This window comes from Rhododendron vialii, chromosome 3a (assembly GCF_030253575.1).
Source record: "Rhododendron vialii isolate Sample 1 chromosome 3a, ASM3025357v1".
NCBI classification, from domain to species: domain Eukaryota; kingdom Viridiplantae; phylum Streptophyta; class Magnoliopsida; order Ericales; family Ericaceae; genus Rhododendron; species Rhododendron vialii.
The window spans coordinates 5,626,297-5,651,345 of NC_080559.1; the positions used below are offsets into that span (position 1 = coordinate 5,626,297).

Consider the following 25,049-nt stretch of genomic DNA (forward strand, 5'->3'; position numbering starts at 1 on the left):
CAAGTCTACCCCTCACTATTTAATTAAGACTTACGTACTCAAATGCATGTGTTGCATGCATGTAGTTGACCACGTCTTTTGTACCAACTCTCAAATACTTATCGATTTATGTCCTAATCGTCCGGACAGATATTGCAAGGCCTCTGGCCAGACTCGATTTTCGGTTGCCTCTAAGTATATGACTTGAACCATGCATCTGGTATCCGGATAGATGAGGGCGACCACTATCTGAACGAGATATGATGAAACGCTCGAAACCTGAAAAATCGAGCTCAAACTTCTAGGACAGCTAGCATTCCATCTGTTTGCAGTTATTTTCTTCAATATCTCATATTGTACGGGCCGAGAGGAATAGCAGGACATTCTTTGTGCCTCATCGCATTTATTTGAACTGATCTCTTCTAAAATCCGGGAAAAAAAAAAAAAAAAAAACCTCTCACCAGTTTTGTTTAAAGTCACAAGTATATTAGGGGTCCCTTCCGCTATAATTGAAGTTGAAGCACTCCACAAGTAAACTTAAAAACCACTGATCAAGGGGTTCATATTGATTGGTCGCAAATTTTGATTAATCTTAATATTACTTTGAATTGATCTCTTCCAAAAACCCAAAAAAATAATCTCATCAGTTATGTTTAAAATCGTTAGTATAGCACAAAAAGCAGTCCCTGCCTCTATAGTTGAAGTAAACTTAAAGTTGACTAAACGAGTGGTTCATATTGATTTGGTCTAGGTTGTTTTGTTGGGCGAGGGAAGCCTGATTCGATTTGGGTCGTACTTCACTAAGTTTGGGATTCAACAGAGGTATTAGATTATAGTAATCAGTGAAGTAAACCTCAGAATATAAATACTGTAGGGGCCCAATTGGATGCGGGTATAATTTTTAAGGAATTATTTATGGAGGAAGGATAAAATAGTAAGGGGATTAGTTATGGAGGGTGGGCCTATATTGATGTAACTTTTATGAAAGGAGGATAAAATGAGAGGATAAGAAAGGGCGGATGATGTAAGAAACTGTTGAATGACAAATTTGCCCTTATTCAGTCTCAAACTTATTTATGTAAATGCAAATATAATTAATTTTTCACATTTAAGCCATAATAATTAGTTTTACTAATAAATTAAATAATTTCATAATATTAAAAAATTAAAAATTCATTTTTAAAGTGCTTTATTATCTACTGTATTTTTTATTTTCGTCCAAATATAAGTTGGAAACCTGTGATATATTTTTTTTAAGAGCAGTTGGACACCACTGATCAAGTGGTTCGCATTGATTATTATTTATTGGACGTAATCTTTGTGCATGCCTCATCTTATTACTTTGAATTGGTCTCTTCCAAAAACCCAAAAAATAATCTCATCAGTTTGGTTTAAAGTCATTAATACATAGCACATTTTTTGACAAACCAGATCATTCCAGATATTATATAGGAGAAAGAAAATAAAAAAGAAAAGCCGCCTGAAATCAAGACGCAGATGTCGGACCCGTCGATCACATTCGTGAAGAGGGATTGGAGTGGCCAGATATGAACACAAATAGGAATCCTTGGTTCTATAGTTGAAGTACAAGTAAACTCGCACACGACCGATCAAGTGTTCATATTGATTACATAATCATTTGCTCCTAATCGCCTTTAATACGTAATTTACATGACCCTCTTGATCGGTCGGTCACCCAATTGATTAAAAAAGAAAGAAAGTTCGATACACTCCATGAATATTATCCATGATAGTTTCATGAACACTATCATGGATAATATTCATGGACCTTAATTAACATTTTTCTAAAAAAAAAGAAAGTTTGATACCTCTTATTGTAGCGCTTTTTGAATATTCATGGACCTTAATTAACATTTTTCTAAAAAAAAAGAAAGTTTGATACCTTTTATTGTAGCGCTTGCAAAAAGCGCTACAATAAGAGGTATACACTAGCGCTTTTTTTAGCCGCAGCTAGAATGAGGCTGTCCCAGCGCCTTAAGCAAAAGCGCTGGAATAGGTAGATCAATTCCTATCGCCCAAGCAAAAGCGCTGGAATAGAATCCCCATTTACTAGCGCCTACTAAAAGCGTTGGAACAAACACCCCCTTTCCCAGCAGCCCAAAAGAAGCGCTGGGATAGACCATATGAACAAACAAAACTATATCTAATAATATTACTACACCGGATCAAAAAAATAAAATAAAAATAATATTACTACATGTTATACATTTTTAATACCATTTGATACGATTATTTAGCAGATCTCAACAAAATAAAACTATTTTAATAGTCGAGGCCGTTGATCATCGTTGTGCTTATTGATTAAATCAATATCATAAAAATTTGGTTTGATCGGGTTTACAAAGCTCCTTGATTGGGACGCAATTTATTTTTTGGATAATAGTTATCGTCCGATTAAATGTGTAAAGATACATGATCAACTTAATTCTTGGTACGAAAGATAAATTCAAATATATGCAAAAGATAAATGGTTCAGATCGAAATATAAAGACTTTAGCAGGGTCGGGTTTTGCAATCTAATACTTTAATACCTCGGGATGCATCAAATGTTGTCAGATCAAGCGGTCACTGATATCCGATGATCTCCGTTTTTTGTGACAACGATGAAATTAGTGAGACGTGAAATCCTAATGTTCAGATCGACCACGGTAAAAATTGAGTTGGTAATTGCCTTTGAATTATATATGTTCAATGTAATTGTTAATGAATTAAATCTTGTATTGTATTTGAACGCACGGTAGCTATTCGACAACGACACAATTAAGATGATCCAGACTGTTGCTTTTATTTTCCTTGTTGATTATAGCATTCTCGTAAAAAATTGACTCGATCGGGTTTAAAAAGCTTCTTTATCGAGACACAATTTTGTTAACAAAATGAGTTTGTATGGGCCAATCAAGTGTGTAGCGATACTCGATTAACTTCGTTTTTTATGCGAATGATGCACTCTATGATATGTAAAAGATGGATGATTCCGATCAAGAAAAAAAGACTCAAGTGGGGGCAGGTATTGCAATGTAATACTTTAATGCTTTGGGATATATTAAATGTTGTCTGATCAAGTGGTCACCATTATCCGATGATCTTCGATATTGGCGATAACGATGAAATTAGTAAGACGTAAAATTACAATGGTTCAGATTGACCACTATTAAAATATAGTTGGCTTATTAAGTTTGGAATATGTTCGTATTGCTCGATACGGGGCGCTTAACTATTTTGCCATAATTCCCCAAAATACTTGAAAAGTTCGGAGAGTCTGTATAGCCACCGCACTGGCCGGCCACTGCACACTGTGTGGGGCTTACTTCGGGCTCCGCACGGATGATCTAAGACATTCAATAATTTTTTTTTTTAAAATCAAGTGGGCGATGCAAAAAATCAACTCGATCCGATATGTATAGATGCTCAGATCAAACTTCTCATTTTTGGAAAATCGAAAAAAATGGAAAGATTGGTTTTTAAGTGCACAGAATGATGAGAAGCTTGATCCGAGCATTTATGTTGAAATAAACAGTAAGCTTGATTGGGTTTGTGGATTTAATCTTAATTATTGGCAGCCTTTGTGGACTTTGTGGAATGGATGAGGCTCAGCCGAATTCGTGGAATTGGCAGCCCACGCTTGAAGACTTGGCTCAGCCGAATTCGTGGAATTGGCAGCCCACGCTTGAAGACTTGGAAGCCTCGCATGGCTATGAACAATTGTATGAGTTCCTCTATAAAATACAGGTTGTATTGAGAGAGAAAGTGTGAGTGGAGTAAGAGAATAAGAGAGTTACAGAGAGAGAAATTCCTCCTCTTTGTATGTTATTTTCAGATTGAATGAGTTCAATATATGTGAGTGTGTTTGTGCAATTCTCTTGTGAGTTTCATACATTACAAGTGTGTGATCAATACTCCTCCACCCAACAAAGTGGTATCAGAGCCCCAGGCTCATCCGTAAAAAAAAAAATCTCTCACAAAAGAAAATACCTTCGGTATTCTACTGCTTGTGTAGCCCGCCCAGAAAGCAATTCACTCAAAATCATATTTTTGAGTTCAAGATCGTCTCAGCCACACCAGTCGGTCGCCATAAAATCCAGCAACAAAAACGAGCCGCCTCTTGTCCAGTCGAAACAACCACTGGGTTGAAGGCCAAAATTTCGAATTAATCGAAAACTTGTTTTGACACATAAACGAGTTCTTTGGACTCAGAAGTTCACCAGGGATTTTTCCGTCGCCGAAAAAATTCCGGTGTGGCCCTCACGCGCTGCTCGAAGAGCTGTTATCCAAAATTGCAGAAACAAAAATCTTATCCAAGACTCAAATTGATACCTGAGTCTCGTGCATCTCGACGATACGAAGAGATTTGTGCAAGACCCATCTTGAACGGAGGTGTACAGAGGTTGCAATTGCCGTTCGACGGAGTTGCGGCAAACACGCGTCTCTGTTTTTTCCTTGAGAAGAAGACGGAAGAAACAGAAAAGTGATAAAGGGAAAAAGAGGTGGTTGATTGGGATCTCAATTATTACAAACCAAAGAGGTAGTTGGTTGTCTGATCCCATTACTCCTACCGAGCTACTTTCCATAAAAGCTGGTCCACCGAAGGTTCAATTGCAGTCTAACTCCTGTACTTTTGAAGTTATCTAGTCAAAGTTCAAAAGTTGCAAAGATTTCACTTTGACCCCAGTAAACTAGATTCCATCATTTCTAGTTTCGATGGCTAATGGAACATCCCAAGCTGTTATTCCAAAGCTCACCAAGGACAATTATGATAATTGGTCCATCCAAATGAGAGCACTGCTGGGTGCTCAAGATGTTATGGAGATGGTAGAAGAAGGTTACGATGAACCCGCCTCAAAAGAAGCTGAAACAGCTTTAAAGGAGGAACAGAAGACAACACTTCGTGCCGAGCGAAAGAAGGATTGCAAAGCCAAGTCCATCATCTATCAAGGACTTGACGAAGCCACATTCGAGATCATCGCTTCCGCCAAAACTTCCAAAGAAATTTGGGAGAAGCTGCAGAAGACCTACAGAGGTGCTGACAAAGTAAAGAGGATTCGCCTTCAAACACTACGAGGTGAATTCGAGTCTTTACGAATGAAATCCTCAGAATCTATTTCTGAGTATTATGCTCGAATTATGGTGGTTTCAAATCAAATGAGGAGAAATGGCGAAACTCTCACCGACACGAGAGTTATAGAAAAGATCTTGCGATCTTTGGATCGCAGATTCGACTTCATCGTTGTTACGTTAGAAGAACTTAAAGACGTTTCAACCATGTCTATTGAAGAGCTCGTGGGTTCGCTGCAAGCCCACGAACAGAAGTTGCACAGAGACGATGATAGAGCCCCGGAACAAGCTCTACAAATGAAGTTATCCCTCAACGAAGGAAGGTACGAGCAAGGGGGGACATCTCAGAGGGGACGAGGCTATGGTTCCCATGGAAGAGGCTCTAGAAATTCAAATTCCAGAAGCAGAGGTGGCAGAGGATTCTCCAGAGGAGGGAATCAAAATCATGCTCCAAGAGGAGGTGGTCGAGGACAACAAAATTATGCTCCAAGAGGAGGTGGACGAGGACAACAAGGTCATAATCCACGAGGAGGAGGACAAGGCAGAAGAGGCAGTTACAACAATCGTTCGAACGTTGACAAAAGTAACGTTCAGTGTTACAATTGCGAAAAGTATGGCCACTATAGCAACGAGTGCCGGGGAAGATCAGCATCAGATCAAGTTGGCGAAATAGCCAACTATGCAGACAAGGAGCCATCAGGAGGAGATTCAATGAGTCTCATGGCACACAACCCAATCGAGCAGGATCAAGGTACATGGTTTCTTGATTCTGGAGCCAGTAATCATATGACTGGCTCAAGGCAGCTTTTTACTGAACTTGATGAAAAGGTTCAGGGAGATATTTCTTTTGGTGACCTCTCTAAAGTACCAGTTCGAGGGAGAGGTGATATTATAATCAAAAGGAAAAATGGAGATCATGCATTCATCTCTAACGTCTACTATGTTCCAGACATGAAGACTAATATTCTTAGTCTTGGACAATTCCTTGAGAAAGGCTATCAAATTAGCCTGAAGGATATGCAGCTGACGGTTGCGGATGCTCGAGGGAAGCTGATAACTCGAGTAATGATGGCGAAGAACAGGATGTTTCCGCTAACTGTTCTTCATGACACGCCAAAGTGCCTCAATGCCATTATCAATGACAAAGATTGGATATGGCATCTCAGATATGGGCACCTCAACTTTGAAAGCTTGAAGCTGTTGGCGAATAGGAAGATGGTTAAGGGCTTACCTCATATTCAACGTCCAAATGAGGTATGCGAAAGCTGCATTCTTGGCAAACAACACCGCAATAACTTTGGAAAGCAAGTTGATTGGAAAGCATCTATGCCTCTCGAGCTAGTACACACAGATGTTTGTGGTCCATTAAAGCCAATCTCAAACGGTCAGAACAGATACTTCCTCACGTTTATCGACGACTATAGCAGAAAGACGTGGGTATACTTTCTGAAATTGAAGTCAGAAGTATTTGAAAAGTTTAAAGAGTTCAAAGCTCTTGTTGAGAAAGGAAGCGGCTACCACATTAAGACATTGCGGTCAGACCAAGGAGGAGAGTACACTGGAGATCAATTTGAGGGATTCCTTAGGCAACAAGGAATCAGACACCAGTGCACACCTGCCTATACTCCTCAACTAAACGGTGTAGCTGAGAGGAAGAATCGCACCATTCTCAACATGGCTAGAAGCATGTTGAAAGATAAAGACATGCCCAAGAGATTTTGGGCCGAAGCAGTTCAGTGTGCAGTTTATCTACTGAACAGGTGTCCTACGAAGAATGTGCAGTCGAAGACACCACAAGAAGCATGGTCCACTCACAAGCCAGGTGTGGGTCATCTCAGAGTGTTTGGTTGTATTGCCTATGCTAAAGTTCCGGAGGCTAACAGAACCAAACTCGAAGACAAAGGAGTTAAGTGTATCCTTGTTGGATATGGTGACAGAACGATGGGATACAGGTTGTATAATCCCATCACTCAGAAAGTGATTTTCAGCAGAGATGTCATTTTCGAGGAAAATGAATCCTGGAGCTGGGGTCAAATAGAAGCTACCAAGAATATGGAGCTAACACTTGAAGATGAAGAACAGGTACAAACCAAAGATGTACCTGGTAGACCAGAAGATCAACCAGCATCTTCCCGTGGTTTCTCTTCACCACAACAAGGTGAACCATCCTCACCAGTTGAACGAGAAATTTCAGACATGAGGCCCAGAGGAATTCGGAACTTGAATGATCTGTATCAGAATACAGATCAGATGGATGCAGATTTTACCATGTTCTGTTTGCAAATCAGTTGTGATCCAGTTAGTTTCGAGGAAGCTACCCAAGAAGGAAAATGGAGGAAGGCTATGGATGAAGAGATTCAGTCCATAGAGAAGAACAAGACTTGGGAGCTGACTAACCTCCCAAATGGTCACAAGGCAATTGGAGTAAAGTGGATCTACAAAGCTAAGAAGAACGCTCAAGGAGAGGTTCAGAGATACAAGGCAAGGCTTGTAGCAAAAGGATACAAGCAAAGAGAAGGCATCGACTATGGCGAAGTATTCGCCCCTGTTGCCAGGATGGAGACAATCAGGCTAATGATCGCATTAGCTGCTCAGAAGAGATGGAAGATCTACCAGTTGGATGTCAAGACAGCATTCCTGAATGGATTTCTAAAAGAAGAAATCTATATTGAGCAGCCACTTGGATATGTGAAGAAAGGTCATGAAGACAAAGTGTACAAATTGACGAAGGCGCTATACGGGCTGAAGCAAGCGCCTCGTGCATGGAATACCAGAATTGATAAGTACTTCCAGGAGAATGGATTCGAGAAGTGCCCCTATGAACATGCACTCTATATGAAGAAGGAGACTGATGGAAGCCAGCTGTATGTATGCCTCTACGTTGATGACTTGATTTTTACAGGCAACAATCCAGCCATGTTTGAAGCATTCAAGAAGACAATGTTTCAAGAGTTCGAAATGACGGACATCGGACTTATGGCTCACTTCCTAGGCATTGAAGTGACGCAAAGTGACGAAGGAATTTTTATCTCCCAAAGCAGGTATGCCATGGAGATACTGAAGAAGTACGGGATGGAGACATGCAATCCTGTGACGACTCCAGTCAACAGTGGACTGGAACTGAAGAAAAGTGATACTGGGAATGTTGATCCAACCTATTTCAAAAGCTTGGTTGGAAGTCTGCGATATCTAACCTGTACTAGGCCAGACATACTCTATGGTGTTGGGCTAGTCAGTCGATACATGGAGACGCCAGATCAGTTACACTTGTTCGCAGCAAAGCGGATTCTCCGCTACATCAAAGGAACTCATAATGACGGACTATTCTATCAGTCAGGCGGTGACCTGAATCTTTCCGGCTATTCAGATAGCGATTGGGGAAGAGACTTGGATGAAAGGAAGAGCACAACAGGGTTCGTTTTCTTCATTGGAGATACTGCCTTCACTTGGACATCCAAGAAGCAAGCGGTTGTGACATTGTCATCTTGTGAAGCTGAGTATGTTGCCGCTAACTCAGCTGTCTGTCATGCTATATGGTTAAGGAATGTGCTGAAGCACTTGGGCTTTCTGCAAAAATTGCCCACAGAGATCTATGTCGACAACCGCTCTGCAGTTGCGCTTGCAAAGAACCCGACTCATCATGAAAGAAGCAAGCACATCGATACCCGCTACCACTTCATCAGAGAGCATGTAAAAGCAAAGGAAGTGGAGTTAGTTTCTTGCAGGACATATGATCAAACAGCAGATATTTTTACGAAGCCCCTCAAACATGAAGCTTTCGTCAAAATGAAGACAATGCTTGGAATGAAGAATCTCTGAGAATCAAGCTTAAGGGGGGATGTTGAAATAAACAGTAAGCTTGATTGGGTTTGTGGATTTAATCTTAATTATTGGCAGCCTTTGTGGACTTTGTGGAATGGATGAGGCTCAGCCGAATTCGTGGAATTGGCAGCCCACGCTTGAAGACTTGGCTCAGCCGAATTCGTGGAATTGGCAGCCCACGCTTGAAGACTTGGAAGCCTCGCATGGCTATGAACAATTGTATGAGTTCCTCTATAAAATACAGGTTGTATTGAGAGAGAAAGTGTGAGTGGAGTAAGAGAATAAGAGAGTTACAGAGAGAGAAATTCCTCCTCTTTGTATGTTATTTTCAGATTGAATGAGTTCAATATATGTGAGTGTGTTTGTGCAATTCTCTTGTGAGTTTCATACATTATAAGTGTGTGATCAATACTCCTCCACCCAACAATTTACACATTGGATCAAACTGATTTTCTACAACTACCACTCAATTTTTTTTTAAAATTGTTGAACGACTCATATCATCCGTGCTGGAAATGTTGTTTAGAGGCATAAATCATCTTTGTAGGTGCTGAAATTGAACTCTAATGGCTGAAAAGTGATATGATTTGCCTAGAATATATATGGCTGTAAGAATTGGGATTCGAGTTCATATTGTTGAAAACTGAAAATTAGTTGCCAGTGTGTCCAATACGTATTTGATCGTATCCCCACTGTGTCCTTGTGTCCAATACGTGGACACAACACCTTTTTGGAGTGTCGGTGCTTCATAGGGCCTGCTAGATTTGTTGGAATTGGTGTTTCAATTGCTATATTTTATTTATGCTACATATTTTATCAAGTGTACGGCTATTGTTGCTACTCATGAGATTTGTTGGTGCTTTCATTTTCCGGTTCTGCTATCCATATGATGTCGTATGTTGATTTTGAGTGTTGATGTTTCAACTATATTGCTAGTTTTTGCTCTATATTGAAGCTGTTGTCTACTGAAACATGTTGTGAATTTTGAAAGAATCATGAAAAGGAACTTGAATCGACCCTTAAAAGATTTTTCATTTCCATAGATAGTATTTGATAGGCTTTGGGACGCAACTTAGTTTCCTTAGATATGAACTCTAAATTTGTGTTTACCAGGAACAATACTTTCTTTACATCAACTTAGTTGTGGTTATCCAACTTTTTTACTTGAATGAATTGTTATGGGAGTTAAAAGATAAACTTGGTTCTTATTCTTCGTCATTTGCATTGCAGGTAATGTGACGTTCTAGCAAAAACCATGATTTCAACTTATCATTTTGAAAGCTCTCTCGGAAAGATCTTGTTAAGGATGGCATCGTCGACTTTTGATTAATTATTTATTCCACGTAGTTTCTGTAGTGTAGTTGAATTGTAATATTTTGGCATGTTTGATCTACTTTTGAATGTTGACAATGTTATGGAGTATTAGTTTCTTCAATGAAAAATGAATTATTTTGGTTTTTGAGTTATTTGGAAAAAGTTAGTGAACCGTTATTTGATGGGAAAGTGGCTAGTATAATTTATTATAGTTACGGTGTAGCTGAAAATTAGAGTAGTAATTCTTTATTTATGGAAAAAAAAATTGAACCTACAATAACGTTTTTAGGCATTGGTAAAAGTGTGGAGGTGGCCAGGTGCATTCAGGTCTACACCAGCGCTTGCAACCGCTGGGGAACATAGTGTTGGTAAAAACTATGTCATACCAGCGCTTAAAACCGCTGGGAAAGAAAGCGTTGGTAAAAATAAATTTATTCCAGCGCCCACAAAAAGCACCGGCATAGAGCTATAGTAGCGCCTCTACTCCAGCGCATCGCCCAAGCGTTGGTATAGGTCGTGTGGGGCTATACCAGCGCTTTGCAAATCATTCAACAATGCTTTTGGCCGCTGGCATAGCCCGACTTTCTTGTAGTGCGACGTGCATGGATAGGTTTTTAACTATCCCACATGTCAGCACTCCGAAATTAAACAAAACATTACCAATAGATCGGGTAATCGTATTATTGATGATTATATTTTGCCGAGGTAGCTGCACTTTAATTGGTTGAGGGTTTGAGCGGACACCTTGGGCTCAAAAATGCTATAAAATTTTGTACTTTTATGTATGATTTGATTTTTTCTTTTCTTTCATGTCATTCAAAAAAAAAAAATTTATATCGTCGGCATGAACTATTCACATGTTGAAAAAAAATTCATTTTAATTTGCGAATAAGTAGATGATATAGCTCAAATAAATCAAGCTTAATTTATTTCAACCGAAATAAATATGTTCATTTATATATTGTTCTGGGTACAAAACTTTTGATTTACGTTTTTGTCACTGCTGAAGTAAAATCTAAGAGCCACCCCTTCTTCTTCTTCTTTTTTTTTTTTTTGCGAACACAATTTTTTTTTATTAATCTTTGAGTGATTATAAAGACTAAAACGGGCAAGGAGAAAGGTAACACGTGTTTGTTCGAGACCCAGATCCCTAACTAGCAAAATGCCAACCAAAAAGAAACTCTCAAGGATCGAAGCCCAACACCTAAGAGTCACCTCTTTTTTTTGGAGATACTATGTGATGAGCTATCAACGTAGTGGGGTTTACACTTACATGGGTCATTTGGAGTCACGTTTCTCAACTCATTATCAGGAGGTTTTCGGTCCAGAGTAGTACTACGTAAATTTTACTGATCACTCTGTCAAGTTGCCTAAAAGAAATGTTTTTGACTTTGTCAAATTACACTCTTTAATTGATTTGCACTCAGAGCCACTTGAATCTCTCCGATCGAGCCTATAAATGGTCATCAAGATTGCACTTCAATTTCATTCCAAACTAGTCTATCTCCAACCAACTAAAGAGGGAAGTACCAAAAGAAACTAAAGAGGGAAATGGGTTCGAAAGCATTTGTTTTCCTTGGCCTTTTTCTGGCCGTTGCTCTTCTCATCTCCTCGGAGGTGACTGCCAGGGATTTGGCTGAGACTACCACTTCTACTACTCCTACTACTGGTGAGTCTTTTATTTTAACTGAATTAATTGATTTTATTCCTCTAGTTTTTTTTTATTCTCTTCTTGCACAACATTGAATAAAATCTTGATTCTGTTCATTAAGGAAAAGGTCCACTTAGAGGAGTTATAGTTATTCTGATGTTACTTTTCGAGATTGTTCACGTCATTATTATTCCTCTATGTCCTACAGATTCACGGATTCAGGAATGCTTGTGTTGTGTGGTTAAAGCAATCGATCTCTATTTAAAGCTTTTATAGCTAAAAAGCTAAATTAAGGTTTAGTTTTAACAAGCTAAACCAATGTAATTAACCCATTTTTTCTTTTTAAGTGCTGATGATGTAAACCTAATTCAACTCCAAATTAATTTAGATGGAGATAATACTACGTTTTTTTATTTTTTATTTTTTATTTGCCAAAGGTTAGAAGAGTTCCATTGATTGGTCTAGGCCATTTAATTAACACTCTGATCTCAAATCAATGCAAGCCACCTCACTTGCCTTGCCTTCGTTGAGTTTCAATTTTCAACCCAATCTAATTGCGCTTTAATATGTACTAATCACCTTGATCTAAACTATACTCCCTCCGTCCTGATTTGGGATATGTATAACTAAAAAAAGGGACAAATAAATCGGGACTGAGGGAGTAGTATATTAATCAAGCATACATATCAATTGTGCAGTTGATCAACAGACTAAAGGGATTGATGATGCCAAGTATTATTATGGCGGCGACGGCGGTGGTTATTACGGAGGTGGCTACTGTTATCGCCATTGTGGCTGTTATTACGGAGGCGGTGGCGGTTATGGAGGTGGATATGGACGCGGCGGATATAACGAAGAAGGGAATTAACATTATATGTGTTATTTAAGCTATCCGTGCACCGAGTTAAAATATGTATGAATAATGAAGGCTGCCTTATCAGGCCCTTCACATTAATAGTCATGTAGTAGTTCCTCTGTTACGGCATGGTTTGTGTTTTCGTGTGTTTGATTTTCAAATTGTGTTAAGTCACTTTTGTATCTGTGAGATGTTTGAATGTTTTATAGCAAATTCCCTCTTTTTTTCATCCTTGGCCAACTACAATCTACATAGTCAGAATTGCAAGACTCGCATCAGCTAGCGCTTATGTGCAACTTATGCAACATACCAAACTGGACTACTTAACTCTTGGAATTGGTAATCTCACCCGAACCGATGGATATCCGAATAGATCCTCACTTATCAGGGCAGTTTAATTGTACTTGATTTTTTTTACTTCCAATTAATCTGCTGTCATTTTTAATTTGGAAAACCTAACAAGTTGCAGTTCGGGTTCAGTTTTAACAAAATGTTCGCATCAAAATAATAATTTGATTAATGAAATACTCAATGCTTTGGATCTTGGGTCTCCGAGGATACAAAAATAGACGAAAAAAATTAAATTTATTTACACGGAATTGATATGAGTCACCATAAACAAATACTGGAACCAATTCGGTATTCTTTTCTTTTTTAATCAGTTTTCTTCCAATCAAGGGAAAAAAAACTTTTTCCCATCAGTTTTTCCCTTTCTTGTTATTTATTGTCACAAACATAACCAAATTAGCATCAATAGAACCAACATTTTCAAAATAACAAGCGGTATCCCGTGCAATGTACGGACAAGTGATTATACTTTATCCCTTTATAAAGATGTTCAAAATTATATATATATATATATATATATATTTTTTATAGGCAAAAGATTTTATTAAAACTCGACAAAGAGTACATCGAAAAAAGACCAAATACAGACCACTGAGAAAGAGGAGCTGTATAGGCCTAAGGTAAAACAAAATAAAGGAAAATTACATTCAATGGAGATTGAATGTTTACAATTCTCAGAAAATTCCAAAGAAATTTTTTAGTATTTGAATATGTATTTACATATTCAAATACTAAAAAATTAAATACATATTCAAATACTAAAAAATTTATTTAGAATTTTCTGAGAATTGTAAGAGTTGAAACATTTTCAAATACAAAAAAATTTCTTTGGAATTTTCTGAGAATTGTAAGAGTTGAACTTATTTGTAGAATTTTTTTCTTCTTTTTCGAAATCTCATACCTAATCCGTACATATCCTTCGTTGTTTAAAAAGAATATGGGAGAGAGAGAGGTTGTTTAAAAAGAATATGGGAGAGAGAGGCAGCAAATGAAACTATTCAATGCCTCGGAGCAACGCCACGTGGTATTCGAAAGTTTGACTACCACATTGGTAGCCTAGAAGAAAAAGAAAAAAGGACTAGTGGTAAATCAAAACCATGGGTTCTCAGGGAATGAGAAACGGTTCTCTCAGACCCAACTCTGAGGGGATGTTCCAGGTAACATTCTTTTTTTAAAACTTTTTTTTCTTCAATTTTCAAATTCAAATATAATGAAAATGAAAAATAATTTTTGATTTTTCTCGCACCGTATAAAAGATCTCAATAAAATCTATCAAACAAGATCCATATTGGTAGAAAAATTATTTGCGTAAACAGATGATTTTTGAGCTTGAAATTAACTTCTTTTTTCAAAATCTTCCTTTTGTTTAGTTGGAACACCACCTGAGCCTCTCTCTCTTGCGCCGGAGATGAAGACGAAGATATTCTGTGATTCCGACCAAGAGGGCAAAACCACGACGTTGAAGATGAAGACGTTCTCTCCTCCTCACATGCTCGCCTTCCACCTCTCTTGGCTCTCTCCTGACGGCGGCAGCGATGAACAGTAGCAACGGCGGTGGGTGTTTGTTGAGGACCTATGGTAAGGGTTCCAAAATTTTGAAGGGGTTATGTTTTTAAAATTTTCAGATTTTCTGGAAATTGGGTTTTAGGAGTCCCGATCGGTGTGATTGTGTGTGATGAGAGAGATGAAGACGGTGGATGAGGAGGGGCAAATTCGTCACAAAACAGGTGGATTATCCCGAATTAGTTTTTCCCACCTCAAGACCCACCCATAATTCACTACAAGAAAAATGAAAATTAGTGACGAAAAAGTGGCGACGAAATTTAATTTTGTCACTAAATGAGTATATTTGGCGACGAAAAAATAAATTCGTCACTATTTTGATAACTTTCGTGACGAAATAATTTCGTCACCAATTATGCCTGTTTAGCGACGAAAAAAATATTTTCGTCACTAAAGGTACCCATTTGGCGATAAAATACATTTTTCGTCGCCGAAAGCTTAAAAAAGGTGACAAAATTATTTTCTGTCGCCAAAGATAATCATTTGGTGACAAAAAATATATTTCGTCGCCAAATGTGAGCAATTTAGTAACGAAATATTTTTTTCGTCACCAAATGCTTAACTTTGGTGACGAAAAATAATTTCGTCACCATTTTAACGCTTTCAGCGACAAAAAATATATTTCGTTGTCAAATGGGTACCTTTCGTGACGAAATTTATGAATTGCGCTTTGTCACTAAATGTATTTCGGACATAACTCTTTACTAAAATCTCCGATTGAGATAATTCAAATTGGGTTTGAACAATAACTCAATTGCCTACAACTTTCATGTTTATCAAAATTGCTAATTTTAATGTTTAAAGGTCCAAAATTACATTCGAAATATATTTTCATGTTAAACATATGTGTTATATATTAGATATTTCAAATATTTACTGAAAAGTGTGTGTAGTGCAGTTGGTTGGAGCTTGCACGAAAAACTCAAGGGACTCGGGTTCGAAACCCAGCAGGAGCAAGAAAGATGGATTTCTTTTCCCATATGAAAACATCTTTCGCAACGAAAAATTTCGTCACCGATTTCTTATATTAGTGACAAAAAATTTCGTCACCAATGTGACCCATCGGGGACGAATTTTTTCGTCGTCAAAAAGCACAATAAGTGAGGAAAAAAATTTCGTCATCAATTATTCACTTTTTGGTGACGAAATATTTCGTCATCAAAAGACACTATAGGTGACGAAAAATAGATTTCGTCACCAGGTAGGAATTCTCGACAACCTTTAGTCGACAAATTTTTTTTCGTCACCTATATTATTTGTGACGAAAAACATGTAATTTGTGACGATTTTCATTCGTCACCCAATTGAATTTTTCTTGTAGTGATTTATGGCCCATTAGCCGGATAAGAGGAAAAACTAATCAAGGTGATGAATTATGGAGGGGAAAGAATTGGCATCCATAGGAAGCCAAAACTGTCACTTCCAGCCCTAATCCGAGAGGATAAGTTTTGGAGGGGTGCTTTACCTCCATCCAATTGGCCCTAGTTGTTAATACACAGCAACAACATGATGTAGCTTGTATACTTTTTTCATATCAAACCAAACCAAACCAAATCGAGCCTTAAGTTTCAATCACTTGGGGTCGGCTACATAAATTCTTTTCTTCCATTGAGCTCTATCAAGAGCCATTTGTATACTTTTTTCATGTACTCAATAAATTGTTGGAGAATGTTAAGGAAATGAATCACACGTTATTGCTTGAGAGTGTAATCACTTAATAACATTTGTGATCTCTCAACTCATTGCCAATTAATTTTGAGATGGATATAAAGTTTTTATATGGTATCAGAGCGGGATCCGTTTTACCTCACATTTTATCAAAATTTACAATCTATACCCCACGATGAGAGACCAACAGAAACGACTGCACGATGATAGGACCCAAAAAAATGGTCACACGTAACAGAGCTCAAATGCGGCTATACGTAAGAGGCGATGTTAAAGAAATGAATCCCATATTACTTGGGAGTGGAATGAGTGATCACTTAACTCATTATCAATTGATTTTGAGATGGATATAAAGTTTTTATAGAGAACTACAATACATAATCACCTATTCGCTTGTTTGGATGCCGAATTTGCCAAGCACCATAATTTCATCTCCCCCACCTCCCCATCTCTGGTGGTTGGCTGCAAAAACCCCCACTCAGATTTGCTCCCGGATTAGGCTCGAGCTGGATTTGTAATCCACCTGAAGGTGTATTTGGTAATGATGAGGTTACCCCTATCGTTGGCTAATCCGGGTGTTTTGGGACGATTTTGCCCTCACAAATCCTGTGAGGTGTCTTTCTCTCTTCATCTCTCCATATGGATATGTAACAAACGGGGAGAGAGAGAGAGAGCGAGAGAGAGAGACAGAGAGAGAGAGTTACGGCTGAAAAACTAGGCAGAGAGAGAGATTTACGGTCGGAAAACTATGAACCACACTTGATTAGTCAATTTTTAAGTTTACTTGTATTTCAACTTCAATAGAGGCAGGGACTCGTAATTGTGCTATACTAACGATTTTAAACATAACTGATGAGATTATTTTTTTCGGTTTTTGGAAGAGATCAATTCAAAGTAATATTAAGATTAATCAAAATTTGCGACCAATCCATATGAACCACTTGATCAGTGGTTTTTAAGTTTACTTGTGCAGTACTTCAACTTCAATTATAGCGGAAGGGACCCCTAATATACTAATGACTTTTAAAAAAAAACTGATAAGAGCTTTTTTCTTTTCCGGTTTTTAGAAGAGATCGATTCAAATAAATGCGATGCGCCCTCCAGGCCTGTACAATATGAGATATATTGATGAAATTGATTGCAAACACATGCATGGGCTGTTGTAGAAGTTTGGGCTCGATTTTCTGGTTTCAAGCGTTTTAGCATATCCCGTCCAGACAGTGGTCGATCGCGTCAGTCTAGTTCAAGTCTTATACTTAGAGGCAACTGAAAATCGAGTCTGGCCAGATCAGGCCAATATCTGTCTGGACGATTAGAACATAAATCGATAAGTATTTGAGAGTTGGTACGTACAAAAGACGTGGTCAACTAAATGCATGCACATGCATTTTACGTACGTAAGTCTTAATTAAATAGTGAGGGGTAGACTTGGTACTGTAGGGACAATGATCAACAAAAAGACTCGATCGATCGATGTGGACTACTTGATTCTTAATTCTTTCTTGTAGTTGTATCTATCAACTAGGTGGACTGCTTCTAATTTATTGTTTTGTCTAAAAAAATTAATATGAGTGTACTGCGTGCGTTAATATCTTTTTGTTGATAAAAAGTCGAATACACATATCAAAGAGAGCTCGGGATGAGATTACAATTTTAATGGGGCAAATTTATAAAAGTAGCATGAAAGAAGGGTGTATTAAAAATGCACTAAAAATTTTGTTGTTTTATACTCTTGGCACTAAACTGTTCATACATAGCCAAAGCAACAGAAAATTCACTAACGCTTGTGGCACCGCTGAACTAAAATCTCGAAGCCACCCCTTTTAATTTTGAATACTCTGTGATTAGCTATCAATGTCCGTAAGTTACGACGGACTTGCACTTGGGGCATGTGGAGTCATGTTTCTCAACTCACTTTCAGGAGTTTTTTCCCCCCTAGAGTATGACTAGTTAATCATTGTTCGGTCTAGTCCAGGAGAAGCAGTAGCAAAGTTACTGACTTTGTCAAGTTACCAATTAAAAAGAAAATTTATTGACCTTGTCAAATTACCCAAAAGAAAAAGTTAGTGAATTTGTCAAACAGTACTCTTTCAGTGTGTACTCACAGCCACTGGAATCTCTCCGAGCCCATAAATGGACATCCAAATCCAACTTCAATTTCATTCCAAACTAGTCTATCCAACCAACAAAAGAGAGCAAAAGAAAAACTAAAGAGGGAAATGGGTTCGAAAGCAATTGTCCTCCTTGGCCTTTTTCTGGCCGTAGTTCTTCTCTTCACCTCGGAGGTGACAGCCAGGGATTTGGCTGAGACTACTACCACTTCTACTACCCCTAGCACTACTACCCCTAGTAAGTTGATCTTTATAGCTGAATATTTGATTGATGATTTCAAATTCTCACTTCATGGCACAACATGCAATAAAATCTTGGTTATGTCCCTTAGATAAAAGGGTCCACTTAAAGATGTTTTAGTTATTTTGATATTACTTTCCAAGATTGCTCACGTCGTTAATCAATGCAAGCCACCTCACTTGCCTTGTCTTCGTTGAGTTTCAATTTTCAACCTAACCTAATTTCGCTTTAATATGTTCTAATCACCTTGACATAACTATTAATCAAGCATATATCAATTGTGCAGCTGATCAACAGACTAATGGGGCTGATGATGCCAAGTATTATCATGGCGGCGGTTATCACCGAGGTGGCGGATATTACGGAGGTGGCGGTTATTATGGAGGCGGTCGTGGCGGCGGATACGGAGGCGGCGGTTACGAAGGTAGAACTAATGTTACCACACTTGTTTCTAATCACCTCTAATTAAACTACTTAATCAAGCATATATATCGATCAATTGTGCAGCTGATCAACAAACTAATGGGGTTGATGATGCCAAGTATTATCACGGTGGCGAATATTATCACCGAGGCCCTTACCATTGGGGCCCGTATTACAGAGGTGGCGGCAGTTACGGTGGTGGCCAAGGTGGATATGGAGGTGGCGGTTATGAAGAAGAAGGGAATTAACATCATAGGTGCTATTTGAGCTATCTGTGCACCGAGTAGTTAAAATATTATGTATGAATAAAGAAGGATATCCTATCAGGCCCTTCAGATTAATAGTGATGTTGTAGTTCCTCTGTAAAAGCATGGTTTGTATTTTCAAATAGTGTTAAATCACTTTTGTATCAGTGAGATGTTTGAATGTTTTCAAAACAACTTTGTTCAGTCCCTTGATAATTAAGTAGGTGAGTGAGCTTAATTAATAAACCAATTAAACTCGCCTCTTCGATTGGTAACTAATTAAAACATGAGACGAGTCCATTAATTTAATTTAGAGCAACGAATTAATCTTCCTGAAAATACGTAATTAATAACCGAACAAAATCAAGCTCTTTGCTCCTCCAAGCTAGAACGACATCTCATGTAACACGTATGCTTTGGATCTTGGGTCTCCGAGGATACAAATATAGACGAAAAAAACTAAAAGTACATTATTATTTATAGATCTCCATGAGATCGATCTTTTGAACGGTGCAAAAAAATTAAAATATTATCTGATGAAATACATTATTTTTTAAATTTCGGTAATGTGTTGCAACTTTTATACCAAACCTCGTAATTTTATTTTATTTTTTTTGCCAAGCAAAAAGATTTTATTAATCTTTATAAATGATTACGAAGATTAAACGGAACAATTTCACACCTGTATAAGTCACCTCAGACCACCGAAAAAGGATGACAAGACACCAACCAAAACAACAAAAGATTGAGCAAAACCTAACCAAACCTTATAATTTTCAGCAATATCAAAACATTTTCACTAGGAATCATAACATTTTGGTACTTTCATCTCGAACTTTGATATTAAAACCTCATGACTTTTCAGTAGTAGAATTAAACTAAAATTTTGTTTATTATCAATCGGTAATGAGTACAAATACCATTGAGTTATATAGCTAGAATTGGACATTTCAAACGATAAAATTTAGTCCCATCCGTGCAATCCGCAAACAATATAACAAAGCCCAACAAACACTACAACAAAAACATGTTGTGCCTTAATCTTCTATTGAGAATCAAAGGAATTGAACCTACGTGACCGTGCTCCGAAGGCATTAAATAATTTCCTTTGCTGCCCCTCTCTCTCTCTCCCACGGAGCTTTTAAATAAGGAAGGATATGTATGAATTCGGTATGAGATTTTGGAAAAAGAAGAAGATAAGTATACAATTACAAGATATATTCTTCCTTCCAAAAATAAAAACGCCCCTCTGTTCCGTTTCAAATTAAATAAACCCCAAATAAAATCAAATAAAATGAGACGGTGAAGGTTTTTTTTTTTTCCAATAATAATAAGTATTTCTCTTTATTCATTATCTCGTGGACAGGTGGACTCCACATATGTCCTTTATCCCTGTCCGTTATCCCACCTTTTCCAATTCCGCCCGAGATGAGTACTTTAAAACTTGTGCGCTGTCTCTGCCTAGCTTGATCCTCTCAATTTCTGCCTGGACCCTCTCAGTCTCTGCCTCGGCCCTCTCCTTTTCTACCTGGTGCCTCTCAATCTCCGCCTGGAGCCTCTCATTCTCTTTGTATCAATGTTGTGAATACCGTTCCGTACCGGCCGGTATGTACCGGTTTGGTGAAAAAACGGTACCCTAGTTCTTCTATAATACCGTTCCGGCCTAAATACCGGCGCTTACTAGTCGGTACCGGTCATCTCGGACAATACCGGACGAGATATTGGTACCGGAGATTTCGTCCGAAATTTTGCAAAACAGGACCAGAACAGATATGAAAGTCGAAGGGAGGAGAGAGAGATAAAAACAAAAGCAAAATCCAAACCTAGATCCAAACACATGTCGATTTGGGGTAAGGAGAGACATGCCCGCGCGAGAGATACTGATTGCCTTGTTGTTCTACACTACTATGATGGAGGTCGAAGAGATCGTCACATTGCAGCTGGCTTCGCCGTGCTCTATCGCCGGTGGTTCAATGGGTGACGGTGCTCTGCTCTGCTTCAACTGCTTGCAATCGTGGGTGCGTAGAGACAGAGAGAGAAGAGAGAGAGAGAGAGAGATAAAAAGGGGAAAAGGCTAAAAAAAAAGGGGAAAGTGAAATTCCAGCGGAAAAACCAAAGTTCTGTTTTTTTTTTTATACTCTACTATTGACTTATTAAGTCCCTTTTGTCAACTTTGTGTATGTTTTCTTGTTAGTTTGAAGTGAATTATGTGAACTTTATTGTCTTATGAATATTTATTTTATGATGAATTGTATAATACGGAGAAATTTTTTGAGTTAATATTATATATAATTGTAATTACAGTAAATTCGAAACGGTACCTGGTACTTGACCGGTACCAGTACCGGTATGTACCATACCAGTGAAAAAATCGATACCCTCGCCGGTACGATATTCAGAACATTACTTTGTATTTCCTTGCAATCATTCGATCATTCCTCGCATTCTCTTTTCATAACCTCGCAGTAATGTTCTGGAGCAACTCAATCCCGCTATCGAGCTCAAATGCAAATTGCCCAATTGATGAAAGGCTTGATAATTACGAAAAGGCTAAGTGGAGCACATCCTGTAACTATCAATGTAATGGTGACATCTCACACGATTTTCAAAAAAAAAAGGTATTCACTGTAGCGTTGCTCAAATATTCCCTAATGTTTCCTATAGGTGGGAGAGATGCATCTCACACGGTTTCCAAAAAATGGTATTCACCGTAACGTTGCTGATCAAATATTCCCTTCTGTTTCCTAGGAGAGAGAGAGAGGGTACCAAAGACATGGCGTGCATTTCGTCGTCGGTATATTCGTCGGGATTCTTCTCCATTCCGTACCATGCAATTTCCTTTGCTGCCATTCTCTCTCGCTCTCTCCGTGGTCGACTTTCCGGTCTGCTGTTTTGTTCTATCGGCGCTATATAGGGTTACCAAGAAAGTAAAAAAAAACCTCAGAATGAACACGTTTTACTTCAATCTATTATGATAATTCTGTAAGTTGCCAATTAGAGTTTTTAGATTTTAAATAAATTCCGAGTTATCAACATCGACGGAGTAATCATTCAGTGGCCTTGCAACACTGCCGCGTGGAGACCCATAGCGTTTTACAGTCACAAATTCACTTGAGACCAATACACTTAGTTTGGGGTCCATGTAAACGTCTGGTAATAAAGAACTGTAGCTCGGACACCCAGGTGGCCGTGCTCCGAGGCATTGAATAATTTCCTTTGCTGCCATTCTCTCTCTCTCTCCTCTCATGGACCTTTTAAATAAGGAAGTATATGTATATATGAATTAGGTATGAGATTTCGGGAAAATAAGAAGATAAGTATACAATTACAAAAATATATTCTTCCTTCCACAAATAAAAACACCCCACGGTTCCTTTTCAAATCAAATAAAACCCTACAGCAAGACAAATAAAATCAGACGGTCCAATCCAGAAGTGGACGGGAAAAGAGCCGGTACTTCCATAGAAAAATTATAAAAATAAGTTCAACTCTTGCAATTCTCAAAAAATTCCAAAACAAATTTTTTTAGAATTTGAATATGTAATTTCGAACGTCTTTAGAAAGAGATAAAATATAATCACTTGTCCGTGTGCATTGCACGGGATACCGCTTGTTATTGTTTTGATATTTTGAAAATGTTGATTCTATTGATGCTAATTTGGTTATTGTTTGTGAAGATAGAAAACAAGAAAGGGGAAAAAAAAAATGATGTGAAATTTCATGATTCTTGTGTTTTGGTGACTCATACGAATTTTGTGTAAATAGTTTTAATTTTTTTTATACCCAAGATCCAAAACATACATGATAAAATGTCGTTCTAGCTTAGAGCAGCAAAGGACTACAACAAAAATGACTTGTTAGGGCAGTCATAACTGCGATCAACAGGAGACCTGTTGGAGCAGTTTGCCTATTGAGGCACTATGCCTTAGTGCCGCATGTATCGATGCAGCTATAGATGTAACGCGACACTTTTTATGAGGCACCTTAAAGTGCCTCAAGAACTCTTTCTTGAGGCACTTTAAGAAGCTTCAAGAGTTCTTTCTCGCTGCACTTGTAAGTGCCTCATATATTACTTATCAAGGCATTTTTTGGTGCCACCACAGAGTTTCAAATTAACCAAAGTAACCACGGTTAACAGATATTGACGCATTTATAAGTGCCCCAATAGCTTATTGACAAGGCAATTACAAATGCCTCGACATGTTGCGTATTGTGCCACTTAAAATTGCCCCAAAAGGCTTTCAAGTTGCAAAAAAAAAAAAAAATTAATGACCTGCTGAATTAGTGCTAAATTACCCATTCAAGCATCCACCAAATAGTGCTAAATTACACATTCACGCATCCAACAATTGCGCACAAAATAATGATGGTATATTTTGGTATTCTATAAGATCTCATTACAAGAAAGAGCTAATGTGCAGACACAACATTAATTCAATATTCCTAGGCGTAGCCAGAACAAAAGAAAAAATAGACCCTAACACTACCATTGAGATTAACTAAGAAGCTTTAATACAGTCGACCGAACGGAGATTAACTAGGAACATCTCACCACCGTGACAGCTCCTAAAGATCATCAAAGGCCAAATCTGAATCTTCATTCTCCAGTAGCTTATTGTTGCAGAAAGTTAATAGTTCTACGTCCTTTCACTTGTAGCTTATTGTTGCAGAAAGTTAATAGTTCTACGTCCTTTCACTTGTGGTTGTTCCTAAACAAGATACATTACAAAACTCATCTCCTTATATACAAATGCAAAGGAAGATAGATACATACATGCAGCAAAAATGAAGTTTTTATGAGCACGCAATTAGAACAATCTCACTAGCTACTGCAATCATCTATTCAAATGACAAACTAAATAAACTACTTGCTCTTCCTACTCTCTCACCAATCCAGTTGATTAGAGAAACAGACATTTGAGTTCATAATCTGGGTTTTAGTCCAAAACAGTCGAACCGAAACCTAGAAAATCACTCATAATGCTCTTAATTATCTTTTCAGTTTGTTTTTCTTTTTCAAATGACTGCATGCACACAATGACCAGGCGCTTGAGAATATTCTTCAAGCATGTGTTTTGGTTTGGCTCATAGTTTTAAATCGCGGTATCGGTCGCCGTCGCGGTATCGGTCGCTGTATATCGGTATCGGGACATATCGGTGATACGTCGCGGGAATCGGGTGTCGCGGTCGTGAATTTTTAAAAATCATCAGCAACATGTATAAAACTTGAAAAATATACTGTTGCCCCAAACATTGGCTTAAATTATCACATTTTAATTAGTTTAAGACATGTAATAGCCCATTCTCTTCATGTGAAATATCCGATAATTTATCAAAACTCGCAATTCAATAAGATTTTACAAATATGAGAAAAATGCAACATTATAAGTTTCGATATAATTGACATAAATAGCAAAAATAAGATGAAGACATTAAAATAAACACACCATAGAGGTTTTACATTACATAATCGCTAGGCACAACTAGTTTCAAGCTCATAGCTTTTAAGTCAAACATAATTTTGCTAATACAACTTCAATGCCAGAATGAATGACATGGAGGTACCGATACGTACATGAATGACGTGGAAGCAAATATATATATATATGTGTGGAAGGAGCTCTGTTTTTTGATTTTTTCTGTTTTTTTTTTAGCTCTGTTTTTTGGTTTTTTCTGTTTTTTTTTTTTTTCAGAACCGATACGTACCGGCCGTAACAGCCGTACCGGTCCAAAAATCGGTTATAGACCGATACGT

General features: G+C 37.9%; 1 protein-coding gene across 5 annotated transcripts; it reads left to right on the forward strand.

The window, feature by feature from the left end:
• The first annotated feature begins 11,488 nt into the window (after positions 1–11,488).
• On the forward strand, positions 11,489–19,401 carry LOC131319088 (cold and drought-regulated protein CORA-like). 5 transcript variants are annotated; one of them, XM_058349210.1, is made up of 3 exons: positions 11,657–11,857; positions 12,538–12,609; positions 12,649–12,924. In XM_058349210.1, exons 1-3 carry the CDS (start codon positions 11,740–11,742, stop codon positions 12,705–12,707), a joined length of 249 nt encoding a protein of 82 aa, XP_058205193.1. In that variant the 5' UTR covers positions 11,657–11,739; the 3' UTR covers positions 12,708–12,924. The 5 variants fall into 5 exon arrangements, with proteins under 5 accessions (XP_058205191.1, XP_058205190.1, XP_058205192.1 ...); XM_058349208.1 differs by having other exon boundaries at positions 11,489–11,857; positions 12,538–12,924; XM_058349207.1 differs by lacking the exons at positions 12,538–12,609; positions 12,649–12,924 and adding an exon at positions 18,913–19,112 and having other exon boundaries at positions 11,633–11,857.
• The last annotated feature ends 5,648 nt before the right edge of the window (positions 19,402–25,049 follow it).